Raw genomic sequence first — 23,532 nt, forward strand, 5'->3', positions numbered from 1 at the left:
AAATAATTAGCACTTTGGCCTTGCATTTGTTAGAGTGAAATTCAACAACATGGAACTGATGTTCATACCTTTTTACAATACCTATATACTCTTTAGTCTATCTTTATTTCTACTACTACATAATTATAATTCTATCATACTTATGACTTTGAGGGTGACCCAACAGCTATGCTGCCTTTATTCCACCAGAGGATTCTCCTACATCTGGGGAATCCTCAGTCGTCCCCTTCTCTGAAGCATCTGACACTGGCTGCTGTCGGAAACAGGATTTTGCACTAGATGAACCATGGTTATGTTTATGGAAATTGCTATGTACCTGTGTCTCTATTTGCTGCAGTCTGTTGCTAGGACTAACTGGACACTGCAATGTTCAGGCAGGCTTTCTTATAAATGTGAACACTCTGGCTATTAACCCTCTGGAAATAAGATGATGCTGTAACTGTCTGTGAGCTGATGAATACTTGATGTGGAAAGAGAACAATGCTGCAGCGAAGCACAGAATGGTATTTACCAAAGCAAATTCAATATTTCTCCCCAATTTTTCCTTTTCTTACATAAATGACTATTTATGGCCTGAAAGGGATTGCATTTAGTTACACAGGGATTCTAGGGGTTGGGAGGTACAGAGAAGGTCTGTTTATTAGTGTACATTATCCGGCATGAAATCGGATAGGTAAGATCTTTGATACCCTCTGATGGCTTCAAATCACAAACTGCCTCATTCTGTCATTCATTTTCCATAGGGTAACGTCTGCTCATGTTCACAGAAGGGTGGAATTGGCACCAGAAACTGCATTGGTTTCTTTTAAGAAGGATTAACTGGATAATACTTGATATGGATGAATTCACATTCCACTCTGTACTTTCAAATATTCTTAAAATGATTTGCACTGACAGTTCCAAGTATAGTAGATGGACTTTCTAAAGCACAGGTGTTACAGGTGGACAATATGCCTGTGTAAAATCTGGATATAATCTCCCAGTAGAAAGTATGTGTATCTAATATGAAGGCGATATTACAATGAACCATAGCAAGAGGGAGTAAGATGTCCGAGTCATGTTGGAGACCAAATTAAAAATACTAAGCACTTTTTGTGTTTCTTTAAGGTAGTTTGTAGTGTAGAAAACATGAAAATGTATCGAGTGAACAACCTTCCTCACCCCCTTTTTTTTTTTTTTTGCCTTTTTGTTTGCATTATATACCTATTTGACAGTAAAGGAGCAAACACTCCACCTCATCTTATTTGATCCTGCAGGGATGTACCACAGCATAATTATTTCCATGGTAACAGGCAGTAATTCCATAAATAAAGGATTGAGTTCACTGCATGATCAGGACACAGCAGAAGAATCTGAGCTATAAAGATCTGATGCTCAGAGGTGCTGAGATACAATAATTCCCATTGATGTATTAATACAATGCTTTTAAATTTCCTCCTTTTTCAAAAAGGAAGCAAAACTGCACAACACTGAATGGGAGTTAGAATTTTTTTCTCTCAAGTTGATTTTTTTAAAAAACATGTGTTTTAAAGCTGCTCCAAGCTTTATTGGAATATAATCTTGGCAGAGATGGATTAATGGTCAGTGCAAGTGTGGAAGACCAATCGAATTTAGCCCAGGGGCTCCATAACTTATTGCATGGCTGTTTTTTCACAAGAATATAGCAATCAGATAATCGAGCTGTATATTTTAACAGAAGCAACCACTGGAATTTATGTTGCAAAAGTGTTTCCATATCACCTGCAGTCATTCAGAACTGTCTGTCTAAAAGTGAATTTTGCTGACAATATTTTCTAGGTGTATTTCCCCCTTTAGAGTTTGCCAGCTCCTGAGATGCTGGACTGAGCCTACAAAAGCTACAACAGTAATGGCTCGAGAGCCTCTGGAGAGCATTTCCCAGCCTGCTTAGAGCCTGGGCTGGGACAGAATAGAAAGAAACTCCTGCAAAAGCCAATAGGAAGGCTTCTGGTGGGGTGATTTATACAGATAGTTTGCTGGCCCAGTGATGAGTCAGAACTGTTAACACGCTTTCTCACTTGCACACAAACACCAGTGGGAGGGGACAGCCTGACCCATTTACAAAGGAGTTAAGTTTAGTTTCACTTTTGCAGCTTCTGAGTTTGGGAGGCAAGAGCATAGGTGTACAGCCCAGGGAGTCTCTGCTTAGCTCCCGATTTCCACAAAAGGATACCTTTAGAACTGCTGTGGGGGTCTAACACCTGGGTCAGGTAGCTCCAGCTCTGCAGACACCAGTGGTCAGAAAGGCAGAAAACCAACCTGGTGCCAGCTACCTAAAGCCAGCCACTACCTCCACAGGACTCTGGACTGGGGGCCAGGAAAGGATTCTGTCCCACCCAAGGTAAAAACACTCTAAGGGAGTCCCTTATGGGTTGTATTTTTTTTTTTCAAGCCAATAAATGTTTGCAGTGTTGCTATACCTATCCCCAGACTTCTCCTCAGCAATCCATCTTCCTGGGAAGGTGCCAGGGAACAAGCTGGGGACAGGGGTTTACTTGTTACTATTGGGAGGTGGGGAATTGTACTTCACTCTTTTTCCTTCTCTAGATCCTTTTCTTTTTCCTGTCCCCAGTAAAGTCCCCCTTTGTATACTATTGTTTTTGGGTGTGGCATTTATTTGCTGGGGTTTGTATTATTGTATTCCATTTCTTGAATACTGGGTTATACTCCTTGGGGGGGGGAAATAGCTAATGCCACTAATTTTAAGAAAGGACAGCACCCCTTGTATCCCAGGCACAAGGAAGAGTCACCTTAGGTGGAGGCACCAGGCATCACAACCCAGGACCCAACACATGTGAGGAGTGGGGGGGGAAAGCCACTCTGATTAGGAGGAGGCTTGCTTTGGGAGACGGAGCTACATAGGCTTGGTACAAAGAAAAATGATTGTGTATTGGGAGTGTGGGTGGATGTATGTCTTCTCATTTTCTTAGTTGTTAAAGCTTAGGGAAAAATAGTTTGGCCAATTTTAAAAACAAGAACAGTAGAAAAAAATATAAACTCTTCCTATTATAACAACAGTAGGGCCAACGAGTTCAGAGTTGGTAGGGAGATAATTTCTCAGTACCAGGACTATCTATGAATGTACTGGTGAATTATTTTTTAATTTGGCCAAATGATGACTTGTAAATTCAGTTTATGCTGTATTTTGACCTAGCTTTTTTCACTAAGTTAGGAAAGTGTACAGCTAAGGATGTCTCTAAGCTTTTGACTGCTTAATGCTGGGTGTTGGACAACAGGGGATGGATCACTTGATAGTTGCCCTGTTCTTGTCATTCTCTTTGGAGTGTCTGGCATTTGCCACTGCGCTAGACTAACTGTTGGTCTGATGCCATATGGCTGTTATGTTATATTAAGACCATGTTGCATGTGTCTGAGAGGAAAACTTAGTTGTGTCCTTCGAAAAGTACTGATATTTTTTGACCATAAAAAAAAAAAAAAGCTCTGGAGTCACTAAGGTACATGGCACCTTCCAATGGTAAATGGCCAAACTGGGTTCACATTGAATTCAGTTCGGTTGCATGTACAACTTCAATTCTGTCCCCTTGTGCACAGGTATTGTAATTAAGCCTTCCATTATAGATCACATATTTTATCTGTCTTGAGATGCATGAGCTATTTTCCCCTCACCCCATGTTAGAAACATGATGGGCTATAACCATATTAAAAACACTTATAGGTAGAGGTGGGAGAATAATATTCACTGAATTCCTTTTTTCAAACCAAAAAACCAAAGCCGCCTAATGTAATTTGCTCAGGACTAGTTATAAGCCCTAGTATGGCACAGGACTAAGAGAATGAAAAACAACCTGGCTAGCAAGAATACTTTCACTCTCGGACAGATTTGTAAAAATATAGGAACCCCATCTACTTGATTTAAAATAAGCAAGGAAACAAAATGAGAATTCTTTACTCCTTCTGTGTTCCACTTGCATCTTCCCAACCTTTGTGGACAAACCAGGCCTATCTGGTTGTGTTTATAATGTTATTGGAAGTTGTCAAATGATGCTATGGCAGATGGTGTTGCTAACTCTGTTAATCTGAATGTATAAGCAGTTGTGTTGCAGTTCTTTGTGGAAGCTGAGTATCTCTCTTTTTCTGTATCTTTCTTTCCTCAACTGGAATAACCACTTTGAGTTGTGGTCTATAGATTAAACCCATGCTATTAAACAAAACATTACACAGTGCCAATAAACTGGAGCACTTTAGGCTACATCTGTGCTACACACCAATGGAGGCAGGTAACATGTAGCTACATGCCTAAGCGAAGAGCAGGCTGCAGCCATGTTGTGGCATGTAGCTATATGTGTCAGTGACAGGCTCTGGCAGTGGGGAAAGGATTCAGCAGCACGGAGCTGGCAGAGGCAGGAGCCTTTCCGTGCTGTGGGGGAAGGACTCCAGCAGCAGGACACTACACTGTTACTTTTAGCAGTGTAGTTGGGGAGGCATGCCTTGGGTGAGTAGAGAACCATGTAGGTGTAACCACCCCCCCCCTTTTCCTTCCTGGGTTACTTGGGAGCAGGCAACACTCACCTGTGTGCCTGGGCACCTGATGTTGTTGACATTAAAGGGAATCCTGGATATCCCAGTGGTGGTGATGGATAGGTGGGAATCCTCTATCTGTCTGATGCAGTCCTATTACTCCTAAAGGAATTTAAAATTGGTGGTGCCTCTACCAGGCTGGCCCCTGTACCCACTCAATGGCATGTCCTGGGAACTCCAGGAATACACCTATTCTAATAATAATCTGTGGCATGGGGTCTAACTCAAAAATACCAGTTATAAATAATATACATCCAATATGCTTAAATTAAATTAGTTAACACCTTTACTTAACGATTTAAAGAAAGAGGGTATAACAGACTAAGATTAAATGTCACTACTAATTTAATTCCACAGGGCAGTTGAATAAAATCAATTAACAAATATAGATAAGTTTCATTTATTCCTGTGTACTAACTGGCATTTACACTGCCACCATTTACTCCAGCCCAGCATGTATACTGCTCTGGATTTCAGAGTCCTAGATACTTGCTTGTGTGGGCATGCTTGAAGATGTGACATTGGAGAGAGCAATCTGTTGATTCTGCGTATTAGTCCAGCCAAGGCAGTAAGCTGCACAACCCCTGACGCTTCAGAGACCATTCTCAACTCTGCTGCACAGCAGCCAGGTACACAGGAAATAGTCCTTCCCTTACTAAACCCCAGGAAGTTTTGAATTCCCATTTCCTGTTTGATCAGCATTAGAAGCATGCCAGCTTGAGCACAGCTGTTCATGGAGGCTACACACCCCTAAGATGCTCCAGCCTGGCCTGCAGAGGAAGTAGTGGATCTCACTGTTGTGTGGGGAGAAGAGTGTGTGCGGGTAGAGTTCCCATCCAGCAGAAGAAACACTGACATCTATGCAAAGATTGCTTTTGCAAGGGGGGAGAAGGGCTACACGAGGGGGACACAGCAGTGCCATGTGAAAATAAAAACTTTGCCAAATATACCAGAAGGCAATGGAGGCAAACAGTCATTCTGGTGCTGAACCCCACACATGCTGGTTCTACAACAAGCTACATGCAATTCTCAAGGGGTGACCCTACCAGCACCCCGACAAGCAATGTGGACATCTCACAGTGTGTGTGCGTGTGTCTCTAGAGACAACAAGGAGGATTATATGGAGGAGGAGGAGGAGGATGATAATGGGGAAACTGGCAAGCGGTGGATCCATTCTCCCCAAGAGCCAAGAAATATTTTTAACGCTGGAGCCCTATGGGTCACAGAACATCATGGTGGCCGCCTGTGATGCTGGGGAAGGCACCTCTGGTGAGAATATAGTTAAAATGAAAGTCCAGTTAAACTTTAGCGGGCCACACATTTGGTGGTATTGCATGTTTATTGGGAAGAAAAAGCAAGGTGCTGTGGCTCTCTGCTTGCAAGAGGCCACTCCAGCTATGCAGAGATGGCCCCCGGAAAAGTCTGTTTTTGTGGACTGGGATAGCCTGGGAATCCTCCATGGATATCACTAGAAAACTTTCATAGAGGTATTCTGAAATCCTTTGCAGAAGGTTCTGGGCAGGGCAGTCTTATTTCTTCCACCCTGGTAGGACGCTTTCCCACGCAACTCCTGAATTAATTCTGCTGGCATCATTGCAGTTCACAGCATAAGGACTGGGTCTATTCCCAGATGTTTGCAGCATCTCCTTCCTTTCCGCCTGTTACCCTCAGGAGACTGATATCACATAGGGCCGCCTAGAAGAAATGGGGGAATTTCTTATTAAAAGTGTTCTTACATGCGGGGGAGGGCATGTAGACCCTCTCAGCTCCCCACATTCTGGATTGTCAAACCACACAGCCACTAATGTGCCTTTACTATGCTTGGCATGGGTCAGCAAGTAGTTTAAAGTGGCTGATAAGAACTGGGGCCCCACATGAGAGATTCCACAATTTGGGAGTGAAAATATTCCCTCCTCCGCCCTGTTCGTAAACAGCTTCCTGTGGTGCTATGGGGAAGGGCCATTATTCGACTAGCTACCTGTGCTCCTGACATTAGCCTGCCATAAACTTCATTAAAAGTTCAGTCACCCATGATCTGGAGGGGCCTACTCACCATGGAGCAGCAAAACGGCACAGTGAACGGTTATGGATTCTGATTGTTGTTGCACCTTGCTTGCACCTAATGTAATAAGGGTATGTTATGAAAATGGCCTTGCTATGGAAGCGTTTTATTCACATACAATGGCTCCTTTATTTTTTCCCCAATGACGGCTGGAAATGTGTCCTTTGGTGGGTAATCAATACCTGAAAGCAGACTTTTGGTGATTAGGAGGAGAAGAGAGGACATGTTCACCGAGATAATGAATGCATTTGAGACAACTGATTCAGAGCTGAGGGTGTGGAGGTTTTCACCGTCCCAAGAAGTTAGACATGGACATGGAGAGCAGGAAAGCTTCCAATGAGCAAGAGCATATGGTGCAGGATGAGATGCTTCAGATTATGAGGGACCAAGCAGACATATTGGGGCATCTGGTTGAACTGCAGGAACAGAAGCAGGAAGGTAGACTCCCTCTGCAGACCCTGGTGGACAGCTAGCCGCACACAAATGTTCCATTAGGCATGGGCAAAAAGCCCCTTATCCCTTTCACTTAATGAGGGGGGGAGAGTACAAGGAACAGAAGGTGCCCATTCACAGATCTTTGATGGTCTGGAATGCAGTGTTATGTTACACAGTTGAAAATTTTCAGAGTAGCAGCCGTGTTAGTCTGTATTCGCAAAAAGAAAAGGAGTACTTGTGGCACCTTAGAGACTAACAAATTTATTAGTGCATAAGCTTTTGTGAGCTACAGCTCACTTCATCGGATGCATTTGGTGGAAAATGTTTCTCCCGTTCCAACTTTACAACCCCTTTTCCCCAAGGTTATTTTTTCTTTCCGTTCTCCCTCCCTTAGATTTTGTTTTTTTAAATAAAGTAAATGGATTTGAGAAATAAATATTCTTTATTGAGTAGAAGCAGTGGGATTGGGGGTGAGGGCTGGCTTTACAGGGATAGTGATACAAGCCAGGTGAAGGTTTGGGAAAGCAAAAGGCAGACAAGCAGTTCACATTACTGTGACTCATTATTGAAATGGCTTTTCAGAGCCTTGGGGCTATGCAGTGCCCCTTGCTGTGCATTTCTTATTGCCCTGGTGTCTGGTTGCTCAAAAATGATTGCCACGCTATCTGTTTCAACTGCCCACCCCTGCGGAAAATATTCTCCTTCCCCCCCCCCCCCCCACAGATATTATGGAGCAGGCAGTTATAACCAAGAGGATGTTCTCCTCACTAAGGCCCAACCTTTCAAATGACCAAAGGCACATTCAACCACCATTCTGCTCTTGCTGAGCCTATAGTTGAACCGTTCCTTATTGCTGTCCAATTGGCCGGTGTATGGCTTCATGAACCATAGGAGCAAGGAGTTGGCTGGGTCCCCCAGAATAACTATAGGCATCTCAACATTGTCAATGTTAATTTTGTGGTCTTGAAAGAAAGTCCCGGATTGCAGCTTTTTGAATAGACTCAAGTTCCTAAAGATGTGCGTGTCATGAACTTTTCCCAACCATCCTACGTTTATGTTGGTGAAATGACCCCTGTGATCCACCAGTGCTTGCAACACCATTGAAAAGTATCCCTTTCGGTTTATGTACTCTTTTGCAAGGTGGCCCGGTGCCAACATGGGGATATGCTTGCCATCTATTGCCCCACCCCAATTAGGAAATCCCATTGCGACAAAACCATCCACTATGTCCTGCACATTTCTCAGACTCACTACCCTTCATAGCAGAAGTCAATTAATGGCTCTGCACGCTTGGAGCACAACCGCTCCCACAGTTGATTTACCTACTCAAAATTGATTTCCCCACGGACCGGTAATTGTCTGGCATTGCAAGCTTCCACATAGCGATCGCCACTCACTTCTCCATTGTCAGAGCAGCTCTCCTTTTTGTGTGGCTGAAGTGCTGGGGAGGGGAAAGCTCTGCACAAAATTCCTGGAAGGTGGCCTTCCACATTCTAAAGCCACTGCTCATCATCCCATACCTGGAAAACGACGTGGTCCCACCAGTCAGTGTTTATTTCACAAGACCAGAAGCAGTGTTCAACAGAGTGCAGCTGCTCTGTGACTGCCATCAGTAACTGTGAATTGTCTTTTTTTCAATGGCTTGCAGCAGGGCTGCTTGCAGGACATTGCTATGTTCTGTGTGGCAGACCCTACTTTGGCTCTGGAAATATTGCAGGAGAAGGCGCGAGGTGTTTGAGATGCTCACACAAAAATGCACAGCTGAGCAGGCTCCATGCTTCTGGGGTTATGGCGTATGCACGGTGGTTTTAAGGCGTGGAAAACCACGGGGGGGGTTGCTGTTGATGGGAGGGAGCACAGGGCATCATGGGATGCCAACAGAATGTTCCTCTTCTCCCCTGTGACAATGTTTTTTCCCACAAGGCATTGCACAAACTTCCCAAAATGCACTGCAGCAAGTTGCACTTTGGGATAGCTACCCACGATGCACTGCTTTGTGCATCGATGCAAGCGCTGCTAGTAAGGATGCACTCAATCGAGACAATGAGCAGGGTGTGGCCACGCACAATTGACTTCATTAATTTGGGGGCTCGAGGTCAAATTAAAGTCAACTTAATTTTGTAGTGTACATAAACCCTCAGACTCTCTGCTGTGCCCCTTTCCTTGCAAGCACTTTCCCTAACAACAGTGGGGGGGGGGGAGTTACTCACAGTTCCTTCACCGCAGGCCCAGTCAGCTCTAGGCACCGCAATAGTCTCTGCCCTGGTTCCAGTGAATCCCCCAACAGCCTCTGAGGCTCTCTGCATGATCAAAGCCCCTGGCTTCCTAGCAGCAGCTCCTGGTATGGGCAGAGCTCCACACCAGCCAACTTACTGCTTTTCCCAAAATGGAGTCCACTGCCTGGAAGAGCAGGTCTCTCACTCTTCCCCCAGGCCTCATGGGAGTTGTAGTCTCTAAGGCTAGATTGCAGCACACAGGATCTTCCCAACTAGAACACTCCCAATAAAGTTCGCAGTGGTGAGCTGGAGACAGTTTGCACCGGTTCACGCGAACCGGTTGTTAAATTTTGAAGCAGTTTTAGGACCGGTTGTTAACCCGCTTCCCTGCAGGGGGCGCTGAGGCTTTGATGGACTCCGGTGGGGAAGTGACGTAATTCCTCCTCTGGCCGCTGGGGGCGCTGCGCTGCGGGAGCCATGTGGGCTGCCTCCTGGCCCTGGACACGAGCCCTGTTGCTGCTGCTTCCCTGGCCCTGGGGCTCCCAATGCTGCCTGGTGCTTCCCCCGCGGCTCTGCGGGGCCTGGGCTGCATCCTGCTGCTCTCCCCGTGAGTACCCACCACCCTGCCCACAGCCAGCCCCTGTCTCCAGCCACCCCCGCATCCCCTGCCCTGCCCGCAGCCAGCCCCTGTCTCCAGCCGTCCCATGAGCAACTCCAGCCGTCTCACAAACTGCTCTGTATTATATCTTCAGGCCCCCCACTACTTAACTCAACACTCAGTGAATTCAGCTCTTAGTAATTTTAACTTTTTTGTGATTTCAGCTTGTAGTAGAGGAGCCTCAGTGCTAGTACACCATGGACCCAAAGTGAATTCACTCATCAGCCTGTAACTAGACTTCTAATAGAATCAAAATTAGCTCTGATATTCTACAGTGAAGAGAAGAGAAGAGGAAGTGTAATTACCATATAAGGCCCTCATAGGGGAGGAGGGGGGGTTGCCCTTCTGAGTCCTGAGGTTAAGGCATTCTTAAGGCAAGAACCCCTAAACTGTATATGGTGAGAAGGGGGTGGGATGGCATGGCACTATGCAAATAAACTGCACTGGTGACTGCTGAGCCAGAAGGTCTTGGAGTGGTTTTTGGAGCAGAGGCAGGACTAAGGAGGGGGCTGCTATGCCCTATTACAATGTGCTTCATTGCTGGCCGTTTAAGCCCACCTGACCTTCCTGGGTACATACATACTCCTGCAGCCTATGTTACAGTGTCCCTGTCATGGTTCTCAGGGCAACCTGGATTGTGAGTCAACTTGGTTTTCCCTTCACCCTACCTCCTTGCTTGCAGCAAGAGGGACTCTTTCTTGTGGTACCTGGGTATCCGCTCCCTGATACCACCAACCCTTCAGCTACTCAAGCACTCTTCTCCTCACTTTACCTTGTTATTTAACCATAGGCACACTCCAATCTCCAAGTCCCTGACACTGGGGCAGCATACTCCAATTTACCAGTTTTACCTTAAACCAACGGGCCTGTAAACTACACAGCCCTTGTGAGCACTTAGTGTAATATAAGTAGGCTTATCTAAGGAAGAATAAAAATTTAACTAGAAATGAAAGTGACAGAAATAAATGGCTATAATACAAAAATAAAATAAAATAAAATGTGAACTTGAGACTACACTTACCAATAGTTCTCTTCCCTAGCTAATAAAGTGGGTTTCCCCCCAGAGTTCAGGCTCTTGAAGAGCTGGTTGGTTTCACAAGAACCACTGGGGACAGGGGGTCTTTCATTAACATTTGTGTCCTGGGTTTCCACTAGTGAACCGATCCAGACTGCTTCTCCCTTCTCTGTGTTATACTGAAAACAGCCTTTTGTTTCTATTTGTGGCCGGGGTGAAGCTCTGTCTGTTGTAATGTTTTTCTTTCAAATCCAAGAAGTATTGATTGTTTCATGGAGCATCTGATGCTTTTCTATGGGTAGTTTTGGGAGGAAGCAAGGCTAGTCAACTGAGCCTTGCATTACCTCACTGGCTGATTAGGAAGAGTAATCATGCTCTCTTTCTTGAATGGGTCATCAACAAGGGCAGACCCCTTCCTGGTGATTAAATTCTACTCCAAGTCCATAAGCTTCCTTTCAATATATTTGATATTATTTCTTAAATAATACATGTACATACATCTAGCAATGATTGAGTCTTGACAGGTTATGAGCTTTCTGGAGATCCCTCATGTGATATCCATTATGGATAAATAGCCTGCAAGATATGGGTTTGGTGTAGTGCATTTATCAGATCTGAGGTGAGAGCTGTTTACAAAGAACAGGGAACCTTTTGCCAATGGGTCTCTGTGCCACATCCTCACTTTCATTTTTAGCAAGCTACAGTGCAGCTAGAGTGGGTACATCTACAGGAACTGTCTTCACACCCCAGGCTTTGTTGCAGAGGTATCCTTGGAGGATCTTTATTGTCCTACCCAAGTACACTTCAGTTCATAGCTTGTGCAATGAACTTGGAGGGGTGGGTATATAAGGGATTGAGTCCAACCCACAATTCCCTGCATCTTTATTTCTATCCTAACACCCTATTCCATGTGTGTGTTGGGCAGGACTGCAACCAGTGAAACTCAGAATGGAATAGCATTTACCCTGCAAATTTTTGAAATCGAAGCAGAAACCTTTGAAGAAGATGTAAACGTCATTAGTTCTGAACAGAGTGTGAAAGCTGGTGATTAAATCTTATGCAAAACGCAGATTGTGCTTTAAAGTATATCAGGTATCTAAATTCATAAGGAACAAAAACAATCCTCCAGAAGCTACAGTAGGTCTTGAAACTACAAAGGGAAATCAGACTGATCAGCCCTATGCCAGAGAGCTAAATGCTGATACATTTCAAATGCTGAATAGGTTTCAGGAGAATTTGGCTTCCTCACAGTAACTGTAGCTGAGAGAGGGGTAAAAAGAAAACAAATACTTTATGCAGAGATGAGGGCCAAAGAGTGGTTTTATGAACACAAGGCTTCTCAATGGCAAAAGAGGGCGAGTTATTTTGCTGTTGTGGGACATCTGCAGCTATCCAGGGTAGGACTGGTGGTAGGAAGCCAAACCACAAAGAAATTAGACTTTATCAGTGGAATCACAGGGCTTTGTTTTAAAAGGTTATTAAGCAGAGCTTAAATTTCATTTCATGTGTCTGGGATTCTTAATCAGTGGTGCGCTAACATTTTAAAACTATAATTTTAATTAGTCTGTTGTACTCCATGTAATATAATGGCAGCAGGATTACCCGCACATTCCTGCTTTCTTTGCTAGGCAAAGCACGTGGCCTGTGGCTCCTGAGTAACAGCATAGCTGGGAGACTGGACACCAAAGTGGGCTCTGAATGGACTTTGGCTTAGGTCCCTCACAAAAACTGGAGATAGATAACAAATGGGAATGGTCAGGGATACCATAATTGTTAAAACAATGATAAATGAGCCTGTATAAAGGAAGCTGATTCCAGCAATATTCCATCAACTGCTGCCTCTGTTTTAAACTGCTTTTAATTAGCAGCACATATGCAAATGAATCCAGATTATAAACCAGAACTCCTATAAAAAGAAAACTTTGCTTCTGCCCACCTGCCCTACTTACTAGAGACAGTGTAAGACTATTATTGTTCATATATTTCAGTGCAAGCTAAACCTTATTTGCAGTGTGAATATTATAGCTGTCTTAAAATTTAAGACAGATATCTCTTTCATTGCAAATCAGGTTGCTCCCTCCCCAACCCTTTTCAAATGGTGCTTATGCTTTTCTATTAAGGAGGCTGATAAGAAATATGGAAACTTCTATTACTACTCAGCCATAATATTATCCCTCATCTACCATAGGGATACCCAAAGAACAGTTTGAAGGCCAAGTGCAGCCTACAGTAACCTAAAAAGCACACAATGGCTGTCTGCTAGCTCTCACTCTGTATGTGTGTGTGTGTGTGTGTGTGAAAAATAATTTTATTAGATTGGCAGCATTGTCATTAGAGATTGTTTTATGTTTTTATGCTGTGAACTCAAGCCAGAAACAAGTTCTGTTAATCTATCACACAATCTATCACTACTGTATAAGCACAAGCAAATACTATCATCCAAAATGACATGGTTCTGTATGTTTGTGATGATCAGCGTGTGTGTGTGTGTGTGTGTGTGTGTGTATGTATATATATTTCCATGCATATTAAGTGTAGCCTTGTATCTCCTGGAAAATTACCCTTTGGGATTGTAAATTTTGGATGCTGGTATGCTATGCCAAGAGCTGCTAAGAAAAAATTTCACCACCCTGTAAGCAGTTTAGATCTTGTAGTAGAGGGAGGGCTGAACTCCATGAATGATACTCCTTCACAGATCTGCTGCAAGTAGAGAAATATACATCAGTAGACATAATTTTGCTTTACAGCTGTTTTTTGGGGTGCTATGATAAGAGCGGTTGCCTTGTAGAGGACTAACTTTGTTTAAATCATACAGTTTAAATACCAGAGATGGAATATAGACCAATAAGTTATCCAGTCCTCTTCCCTTCTCATGTAGGTTTGTTTCTAATAGTACATTTGTTTCAAGTGTTCTGTCAAGTCTAATTTATATACATTAAGCAATAGGGTTCCCCCACCTCCTCTTGTGGCAGATGAAGGGTGGGTTTACTTTGTGGTTAAGGTACTAGACTGGGACTCAGACTTTGAATTCCTGATTCTGCCCCAGAATTCCTATATGAACAGTCATTCAATCTCTCTGTGCCTTAGATCCACAGCTGTAAAATGATAATAGTAATACTCCCCATTTCAGTAATTCTCTATTGTGTCAATTTAGATTTTAAGCTCTTTTAGTTAGGGACTCTCCTTTTCTGGTTGAAAAATTTCAACTGAAAAATTCTCATTTGAAAAAAAGGGGTTTTGTTGAAAACAATCCCCCCCAGGAAAAGTGTCCTAATTGATGGGAAATCTCAAAACAAAATAAAAAAAATTAATTTTTTGACCATAATTTTATAATTTTATAACCATATCTTACAGCAACTATTTCCTGATTGCCAAAGCAGACAAACTCAGCCTGTACAGGTAAAGTAGTGAAGGAAATTTCACTTCTAGAATCCCTGTTCGGCTCTTAAGTATTTACATGGCCCCTCTGTAGTATCTGAGCACCTCCTCACTATCTCTAATGTAGTTTACCTCACAAGAGTGTTGTGAAATTAGAAATAACTTAATCTCTGACTCTGTTCCCCATCTGTTAAATAGGGGGTAAAGTGATTTAGCCAGGGTCATACAGGAGAGTCTGTCGTAGAACAAGGAGTTGAACCCATTCCTAAGTGAGTGCCTCACCATTGGCTGAGCTTTCCTCTATTGGTCTTAGAATTGATCTTATTTTTGGGTCTAAACGACTAGAGCCTTCTCTTAACTTGACTTGCAGGCTGCTAATACTGTGAGGCAAGAATTCCATCTTCACAGTGTCAGACTTTCTGAGTTACTTATTTCTTTTGCTGCCCACTCATCACATTGTCTTTTTGGATGCTGCTCTTTGAGAAACTACAAAGCTTTCTGATCAGATTGCACAGTGAAACCCATCTCCAGCTTTATGAGGAGTATTACTGATGTTGGTTTGGAGGCAGATTTGCAGGGGAGGCACTTCTGCCTATAGTCTAAATTTTACCTTTAGAAGTGAAAAAGCTGTTTTGTTTGTTCTAAAGAAAAAAATAAACTAAAAGCATATGGTGTTCAAGCTGAATTGGCTTAAAATTGACATGCTGTGGAGGGGCTGTCCAGCTATTGCTGATGTATAAAATTGTCAAATTGGTAGATTATGCTATAGTCTTTCAACCTGATAGATGGATGTGTGTATCATTATTAGTGCTGCACCAACTGATAAATTATACTGATCTGTTTGAGAGAGTTTAATATCTGGTACCTGTGGGGCTGGAAGAGACCTACAGCTTTGAAAAAAGAAAGCAATTTCTAAAGACATCCTCTAGAGATAAAGATTTTGATTCATATGGCTGTGTATTAACGGGGAAAAGTAGTGCCTATGAGAAATATATCAATAGGCCAGAGACGAAGGAAACCTAAAGTAACACAAAAAGAGTATGCACACTCCAAAGAGGTCTATTTTGTGCTCTGAACCTACTAAATTCACAAACAAGCAGCAGGAGTCTCGGAACAGCGGTGAGATTTGACTTTTCCCAGCTACTACACTAATTAGGTGCTAGGATACTAATCAGGATGATGCATGTTTAACGCCATTAAAAATATTGTTGTACCTTTTATTTGCTCTCACAGATGTACGAGATTGATAGCACTGTTGAAAGCCAGGTATAATGCATGCAGCCCACTGCTATTTATCATCACAGCTCTGTCAGAAAAGCTGCTATCATGCTCTGCAACATGCTACAACAAATCTCACAGTGATTTTTGTGATGATTTCTATTACATTAACATCTAGAGGCACAAACTGAGCACTATACAGAATGCTATCCCTGCCGCATAATACTTAGTCTAAGTAGAGCATGCCAAGTATGAGGGCTCAGTTCTACCTTTTAGCTCTCCTTTACTTTGTGGATTTAACTTTCTAGCACAGTTTCACCTATATTCGTTTCTGAACCTGAGCAAGTTGCTTAATAAGTGCTTTCCATGTTTGTTTTGGTGGCTATTACAGGTAATGACAAACATGTGCAGTGGCTGCATGGGAGTGATGGTGAGATCTGGGTCTGGATAATGGGAGACTCCCCAGGTGACAAGCCATATGAACAGATTTCTGAAGAACTAATGGCAGAACGAGCCAGGCAGCAAGCACAGAAGGAGGCAGAAGAACTATGGTGAGGTTTTATGACTCTGAATTGATGGCCCATTTGACACACTGACACAACTATTGGAAAAACTGGAATAAAAAATCAATATTTTAAAATGTATTTAGAATTCTTTAGTGAAAAATGCCCCTTTCAAACCAGTAGGAGTGATATTGAGATTAGGCTGGGTCTGATCATGATCTAAACTATTTACCTGCTCAGTTAGGTTGTTTTTTAGTTTGCAATCTGCTTTTGGATGACAAATCAGAAATAGCTGCTGTAGTCAGGGATAAAAATTTCTGACTGAAGTTTGGCACATAAAGCCTATTGCTGAGTGGCTTATTTGCATGTTAGTATAATTGACTCAGGAAAGTGTCATTAACTGTATTTCTAATGGAGCCTATGACAGCTTTGGAATTGGTCAGAGGGTGTGTTGATGCCCAATGGCATTGAGAGATGAGGCCCCATGTAGATCTCGCCCTGTGGTAATGCTCTGAACAGGGATTGGAACAATGTGGTGTCATTTCATATTTATTCTTTTTATTAGATGTTCTTAGTTAAAGTCAAAATATGCTGCTTCTGAATGTGGATGCTGTATATTTCATTTGGGATTCAGACATCAATCTGTGCTCAGCCTTTTACATTGTCACCAGTAATAAAGATTTTGCCACTGGAATTTAGCAGATAGCTTTGTTGATGTGTGAGGCAGAATGGATTTCAGATCACTATCCCATTGCTGCTTTGGCTTTGCATTGCTGACAAGAAATATCTGGTTTTCATCAGAAAAGGAAATAGCTATGGTCTGAACCAAAGACATCCAATGAACAAATTTCTGATTTTTAGAAGGTGTTATTTTTAGTCACTTTCCAAGACTGAAAATGTCTGTCCGCTGGGTGTGTGCTTGGAATTAGGCTTATTGTACTTCACTTGTTAAATACGTTTTAAATTCTTTTTTCCATGTGTATTTTCCTAGACTCTTACATGAACCAGTTAGTATCACTGATAGTAATAAGAATCTAGGCTTGTTTACTCAATAACCGTTTCTTCTCGCTTCCTAGAGACCAGTCTCTAACTTTTTTTTGTTTTTTCAAATTCTTTTCTCAAGGAAGCAAAAAGAGGCTGAAATTACAAAGAAATTCCGGGATGCTGTGGCTAAGGAGAAAGCCAAAATAGTGGCAGAAAAATGGAAAATAGAAACAGAAGATCGAAAAGCAGCCAAACTGATGGAGGAAAAAATTCAGGAGGAATTAAAGGTTTGCACGCAATCATCTTTCACCTTTATATTCATTTTCCCCCATATAAATTCACAACTCCTATCACCTGTAAGCATTACAATCTTTTTCTACTGGAATGTATAAATAGCACCATTGTATGCATTAGAACAGCTGAGTGAATAACTTTAAACATGTTGCATTATCACATTCACAAATGTCATAACAGTGATTGCATAGGTTATTCAGCTATCAAATGTACAGTGATTGCATAGTTATTCAGCTAACAAATTTACGGAATTGGTTATAGATTCTGGATGAATAATAATAATAATAATAATAATAATAAGATGGGGAAAACATATTTGCATAACTTTTTTTGAAGATGTTAAAATTTGTTAAACGTTCTGTTAATATTTGATAAGTAGTTGATGTATGTATGTAATCTCAAAATGCTTTCACTATTTTTTTTTCTTTAATTGGAGCGGGATCAGCTCCTCATTATATTAAATTAATGGGGAAAACTGCAATTGATTCTGATGGGTGAAGGCCGTTTGACTAATTTTAGTTGTAATTTTCTATAACATCTTCCAGATGGTCAGTTCTTAATGGTTGTTTAACTCTTAGGGCACATCTGAGTTGCAGCTATGCTACTATAATGCTATAGTGTAGACTCAGCAATACAAGGGGGTTTTCTGTTCAAGTTAATTCATCTCTCTGAGAGACTGTAGTTAGGTTAAGAGAAGAATTCTTCCATTGATGCAGCTGTGTCTACACTGAGAATTAGCTTATCCTAACTACAGTGCTTTAGGCATGAAATTTTTCACAGCCCTGAGGAACAAAGCTAGGTTGATCTAATTTTTAAGCATACATGAGGTTTTAGTCTTTATCTCCTATTTTGTATTTATTTAATGTAGTTTTTTTCTTTGATCCCATTTCTCATGAAAAAGAGTTACATCCTCACTCATTCATAAGTAAACATGTAGAAGAAGTAGAGAAGGACTTGGTTGAAAATATACCTGGCTTTTGCCTGCAAATAAATTCACCCCATTCATTCATTTTGGAGATAGGCTAAAGTGTGTATTGTGGTGCTACAGGACTGGCAGGTAATCATAGAATCATAGAATATCAGGGTTGGAAGGGACCTCAGGAGATCCATCTAGTCCAACCCCCTGCTCAAAGCAGGACCAATCCCCAATTTTTGCCCCAGATCCCTAAACAGCCCCCTCAAGGATTGAACTCACAACCCTGTAATATGGTCTGTTTGAGGATCCACAAGGTAACCCTTTGGATTTCAGGAGATCTGCATACAGCAGCTGTCTGACACGTGGCTCTCATCTCCCTTTAGTATTGACACCTTGCTTTTGCTATTCCCCCTTCCTGGGACTTTCCACAAGTTCCCATCTCCATTAGTGTGTAGAAACCATTGAGAGAGTTAATGCTCCTTACCACGCTACTCAATGCGGGTCCAAGGGGCAAAAACATTCAGCTTTAACTCATGAAGCGATTTTTCTCATCAGTTATGGTCCTTTACATCACATGTTCCTCTATGGAAATTGGCGGTACCAAGACTCCTCTACTTGTTGCCAGGCCAGATCACTAATTTTATCTGGTCAGCTCGTGTAGTGTTGGGTGGGGGAGCCACTAGTGGGTATGTGGAGCATGGCAGGAACATATCCTGTAGCCTGTCTTTTGCACAAGGTAACTGATAATTTTGGTGCAATTAACTTGAATTTACCCCTGCACTTACCTTGAAAGAGGAGAGAATTGGGCCCTTGGATCTTATGTCAGTATTTAATAATGAAACTATAACTTTCAGGTGGCTTTATTAAAGCATGTACTGTAAGCAGAATGAAAAGGAGTACTTGTGGCACCTTAGAGACTAACAAATTTATTTGAGCATAAGCTTTCGTGAGCTACAGCTCACTTCATTGGATGCGAAAGCTTATGCTCAAATAAGGCACCACAAGTACTCCTTTTCTTTTTGCGAATACAGACTAACACGGCTGCTACTCTGAAACCTGTAAGCAGAATAACTCTTTGTGCAGCTTCACCTCTGCATCTCAGAAAGCAAAGCCCTATTGAACTAAGACCCATATGGCCTTGCCCACATCACAAATTGTCACTCAAACTACACTGGCAGCATTGCACTTTGTTCAGATATAATGGAATGAAGCTCTTCAAACTTAGTGCTGCTCTTATATATCAGAGGCCCATTGCAAAGCAGGGTAACAAGTAGCTTCATGACAGCTTTACTGATCAGCCAACATAACGACATGTGTTTAGGGAAAATTAATTATTCTATTAGAAGCTTTTGGTACAATTTTAAAGTAATAGTGCCAGATTCTGCCCTCACTTAAATTGATGTAAATCTGAAGTTAGTGAAGCAATTGGCTCTTGCTCCCACAATTCTGGGAGCTGGAGGGTATCCCACAGTCCATAACACAAATTGTGCAGCATCCTGTGAGGCTGGAAGCACTGCAAGACTTACACTGGAGTAACTAGGGCCAGAACTTGCCCCTGATGCCTTTGACTTACAGTGGGAAAAGTGTTCTTGGTTTTTTTTTTTTTTTTTTTACTGTCCGATAACTCAAAAACATCTGAAGGGATTTTGTTGCAAATTAAACAAAGCAAAATTACTTGAAACCAGAAGCCTATTTCAAAAGAAAATGTTCAGCCCCAAAGGTGAATACTTCAGTTTGTGAAGACATTAGGTTATGGATGAAAATACTTTTGTAGTAGTTGCTTATTGTAGGTGCTACTAGCACCAACAATAAATTACAGCATGTTGCTCTATTAACTTGAGACCCCAATCTTGCAGTCAGGTGTGCACCTTGCTAACAGTGGCAGGTGAATTGACCTCAGTGGACTTTGCATTGGCACAGTGTATGGTCTGCATGGATCTGATTGCAGGATCGGCACCCTGTAATATAACAAGTCTTTGCTCCCTAGAAGTTTATAAAGCATCTCATCAATCCCTAATCTGATTTTCTTTTAAGAGTAACATTTATGTCTAGTTTTGTAGGTTTGCTTAAAAACAATAAAGACACTTAAAAGACTCTACAGCCTCACCAGGTGGCAATCCTGGTCAGTAGTTGAGCTTTATGTTCTCTGGCATGTCCAGATCTTAACTTCCACTCCATTTATTTCTTTTGCAACCACCAAATTCAATATTTACAATAAGTCCATTCAGCAATAATAAAACTGAAAAGTAGAATAAAAGCATTTAGCATTAAAAAAATATTGCTTTACTTACCTCTAACTACAAGAAACAAATTAGAAAAACCCAGGCTGCAGTGAATTGGTTAATAATCTATTCATGTTTGACTGTAATCAGTGAAATCCTGAAGAAATGTGCCTTTCATGAATGATTCAGGGGATGGAATGAGATGCAGATCGGTTAACAAGCCCACTTTAACAAGTTTAAAATATTTAACACCTCATTAATCATCCTTCTGTGATGATGACCAGACCATATTTAAAACAGTCTCTGAAAAGGGGAATAAAAACCTGAATGCCATTAAAGTTCCATCATCGTGAAGCATTTTGATTTGGGAAATTAAAGCTTGCGGTCTGTTTTGCTGATGTGTTTAATTTCAAACATCTTGCATCACAGTTCCCCCTTTTCAGTTAGCTTTTATTCCTCTTGGCATATCATGGGACTCTAAAGTTGGCTGGACTAGATAAATCAGATTTTCACTTATCACAGTGAGTGATGATCCCTGTTTTCCTTTTGCCAATACTAATCTTGCCTTTCTTGGTGCTGCTTAAGCAGAGATGCATTTAATTTATGATGCCAGAGTCTAAGTGCTGACTTCTTTATTTTTGCAACTTAAGGACAGCTACTCTTTTATGCACCTTTTTGCAATGGACAAATAAGCGAGCCAATTACTGGCATTAATCTTATGCTAATTCACACAGCTATGAGAGCACGGGCATGGGCACTTTTTTTTTTTAAACTGTGATCAGTTGCTGCTGCTGTTTTTGTTCTTGAAGAAAGTTGAATAACAAGCACATTGGCCCAAATGAAAGATGTGATTTTCGGCCATCCAGGTGAGAGCAGAATTCTTCAGCTACACTTTAGAAATAACAGTGGTATGATTCTTTTAATGATGTCATCTGCTCCCCATTCCACAAGGAAATCTTAAATTGTCATGCAGATAGTTCATTACCATTGAGGTGCCTCCCAGGAAGAATATTCACACAGCTGACTGCAAAGCTAGACTGGTTTTTTGTTATGAAATGTTTGCAAAATGAAATGCATATTAACCAAAAATGTCAACGTTTTTTAAAAAGCATTTAAAAACAGGTGGGTAGTGGGACTTGAAAATTTATCGGATAAGTCTGATGCTGAAGAGCTAGGTATTATGTGAGATCGTCATACTTGGATCAATGCTGAACAACTCAGGGCTTGTCTGTATATAAGTCCATACAAGTCTGGGGCTGGGTGCTAAAAGTTCCCTAATGAGCTTTGATTTATTCTGCTTTGAAACAGGAGTAGATCAGAGCACACTAGGGACTTTCTACTGTGTAGCAGCAGAGTTCGCATGGCCAGTTAGTCTGTGGCAGGCTAGTACACCTCAGATCACTGCTCACTAGTTGTTTGTAAAGATAAGCCATAACTCATGATTTGAACCAAAATTATTCAGAGAAGAAGAGAAAGTTAATTAAGGCTCCCATTCTGAGTAGAGATGTTTTCCTGGACATTATCATATGTAGGTGTGATGCTGGCAGACCAGGTGCTAGCTCATGCCAAGGCTCCAGGCCTCACTGAACACTTACAAAGGCGCAGCTGGAAACCAGTCTTGTTTACCTATGTGTTAGCATCATCAAAATAGACATTAGATGTTAAGTTGATCAGTGTGTGTTTAGACTTTATAAAATGTTTGTAGGATGCTGCATGTATTGATCTTGCTTATACCTCTGTAGCCAATGGTATAAAGTTATAGTGAGTGTTTGCATATGACAAGTAACTTGTAGATGAGGTCATGCGATCAAACTTATCCATGTTGTAACTCTGTTGAACTCAGTGGGTTCACCAGGGATGAGTTTGGTGTGCTATCTCTTAATCTCAGTAATTTAGTAATACCTACCTAATAGTTCTGATCAATAACTCTGAGCACAAAGAGAGGAAAATCTTAGTGGCTTTTTTGTTCTTTAAGGAAGACCTTTTTCATCCAACTGCCTTTTTAGCTGTGACAAAAGTTAGTGAACTGTCTAGTTTCTACTGGGCAATTGCATTGAAGGTATCCCTCCTATATTTGTGAATGTTTTTGATATTTCATTGTTAGAAAAGTAATATTTTCCTCATTTAGCCCAATAATGGTTGTGCTAACTGGTTATCTTATTTAGGATATTTGTCAAGAAGTAGCACCTAGGTCTGATATTTTCCACAAGCAAGTAGATTTACAGGACACATCTGAGCCACTAATGAAAAGAATAACTTATATTTCATATAGCTTCTTACATGCTGAAGGCATCCCAGTACAAGGATAACTATCACCAGTGATATGTAGCCACTTCTTGGGTGAAACACAGCAGGCTAGATTCTCAGCTGCTGTAAATCTGAGGATTTAAAGCTCATGATCTGGCTTTATAATATGGAACAGGCTTCCTTGTGGAAGCCCCTTCACTGGAGGTTTTCAAAGGAGGTTGGACAGCCGTCTATCTTGGATAGTTTATACACAACAAATCCTACATCTTGGCCCTTGTGGTCCCTGCTAACCCTGTGATTCTAGCAACTGTAAACAGTTCATAGGAACACTACCCCACCATTTAGAACATGAAGCAAACTACTGTCTCCAGTGTTACTTGCGGGGAATATAGGTAGGCAAAATATAATAACCCTGCTCTCTTAGCTAAATTTCAATGCAAGTAAATTCCTAAAAAAGGTGCCATAGGATCTTTCATAACCAAACATGGTCATGAGCTATAAAACTGAGATCCTCTTTAGGGTAGGGCAGAACCTCAGTGCACCATAACACCATGCTGGAGCACCAACTTTGTTGACACAGAGACTAGTGTCTGTCTGCACTAGAGAATTTATACTACCTGTAGTTAAAACAGTAGGCCATGTGTAACTGGCACATCTGCATAAGCAATCCTGCTTCATTTGCTTTTATCCCCACATACTGAAGAAGATGACATTTTGATTACGAGGCACGGGATAATCCCATAAGAGACCCCAAACAACAGTTCAAAGTTGAATTCTTTAACCAGGTGCTAGATTGTGCAGTACAGTCAGCTGAAGAATGTTTCATG

General features: G+C 41.7%; 1 protein-coding gene across 3 annotated transcripts in view; it reads left to right on the forward strand.

Annotated features, from left to right (window-relative positions):
- The window catches only part of SH2D4B (SH2 domain containing 4B), a 112,657-nt gene that overhangs the window by 11,214 nt on the left and 77,911 nt on the right, over positions 1-23,532 (forward strand). For 2 of the 3 annotated variants that reach the window (XM_043519134.1, XM_043519133.1), the window contains exons 2-3: positions 15,931-16,090; positions 17,166-17,313. In XM_043519134.1, coding sequence (XP_043375069.1) covers positions 15,931-16,090; positions 17,166-17,313 — 308 coding nt within the window. Of the gene's footprint in view, positions 1-2,132; positions 2,360-15,930; positions 16,091-17,165; positions 17,314-23,532 lie in introns of those variants that run through there. The other variant, XM_038411490.1, reaches the window with a different exon arrangement.

Source organism: Dermochelys coriacea, chromosome 7 (assembly GCF_009764565.3).
Source record: "Dermochelys coriacea isolate rDerCor1 chromosome 7, rDerCor1.pri.v4, whole genome shotgun sequence".
Taxonomy (NCBI): Eukaryota; Metazoa; Chordata; order Testudines; family Dermochelyidae; genus Dermochelys; species Dermochelys coriacea.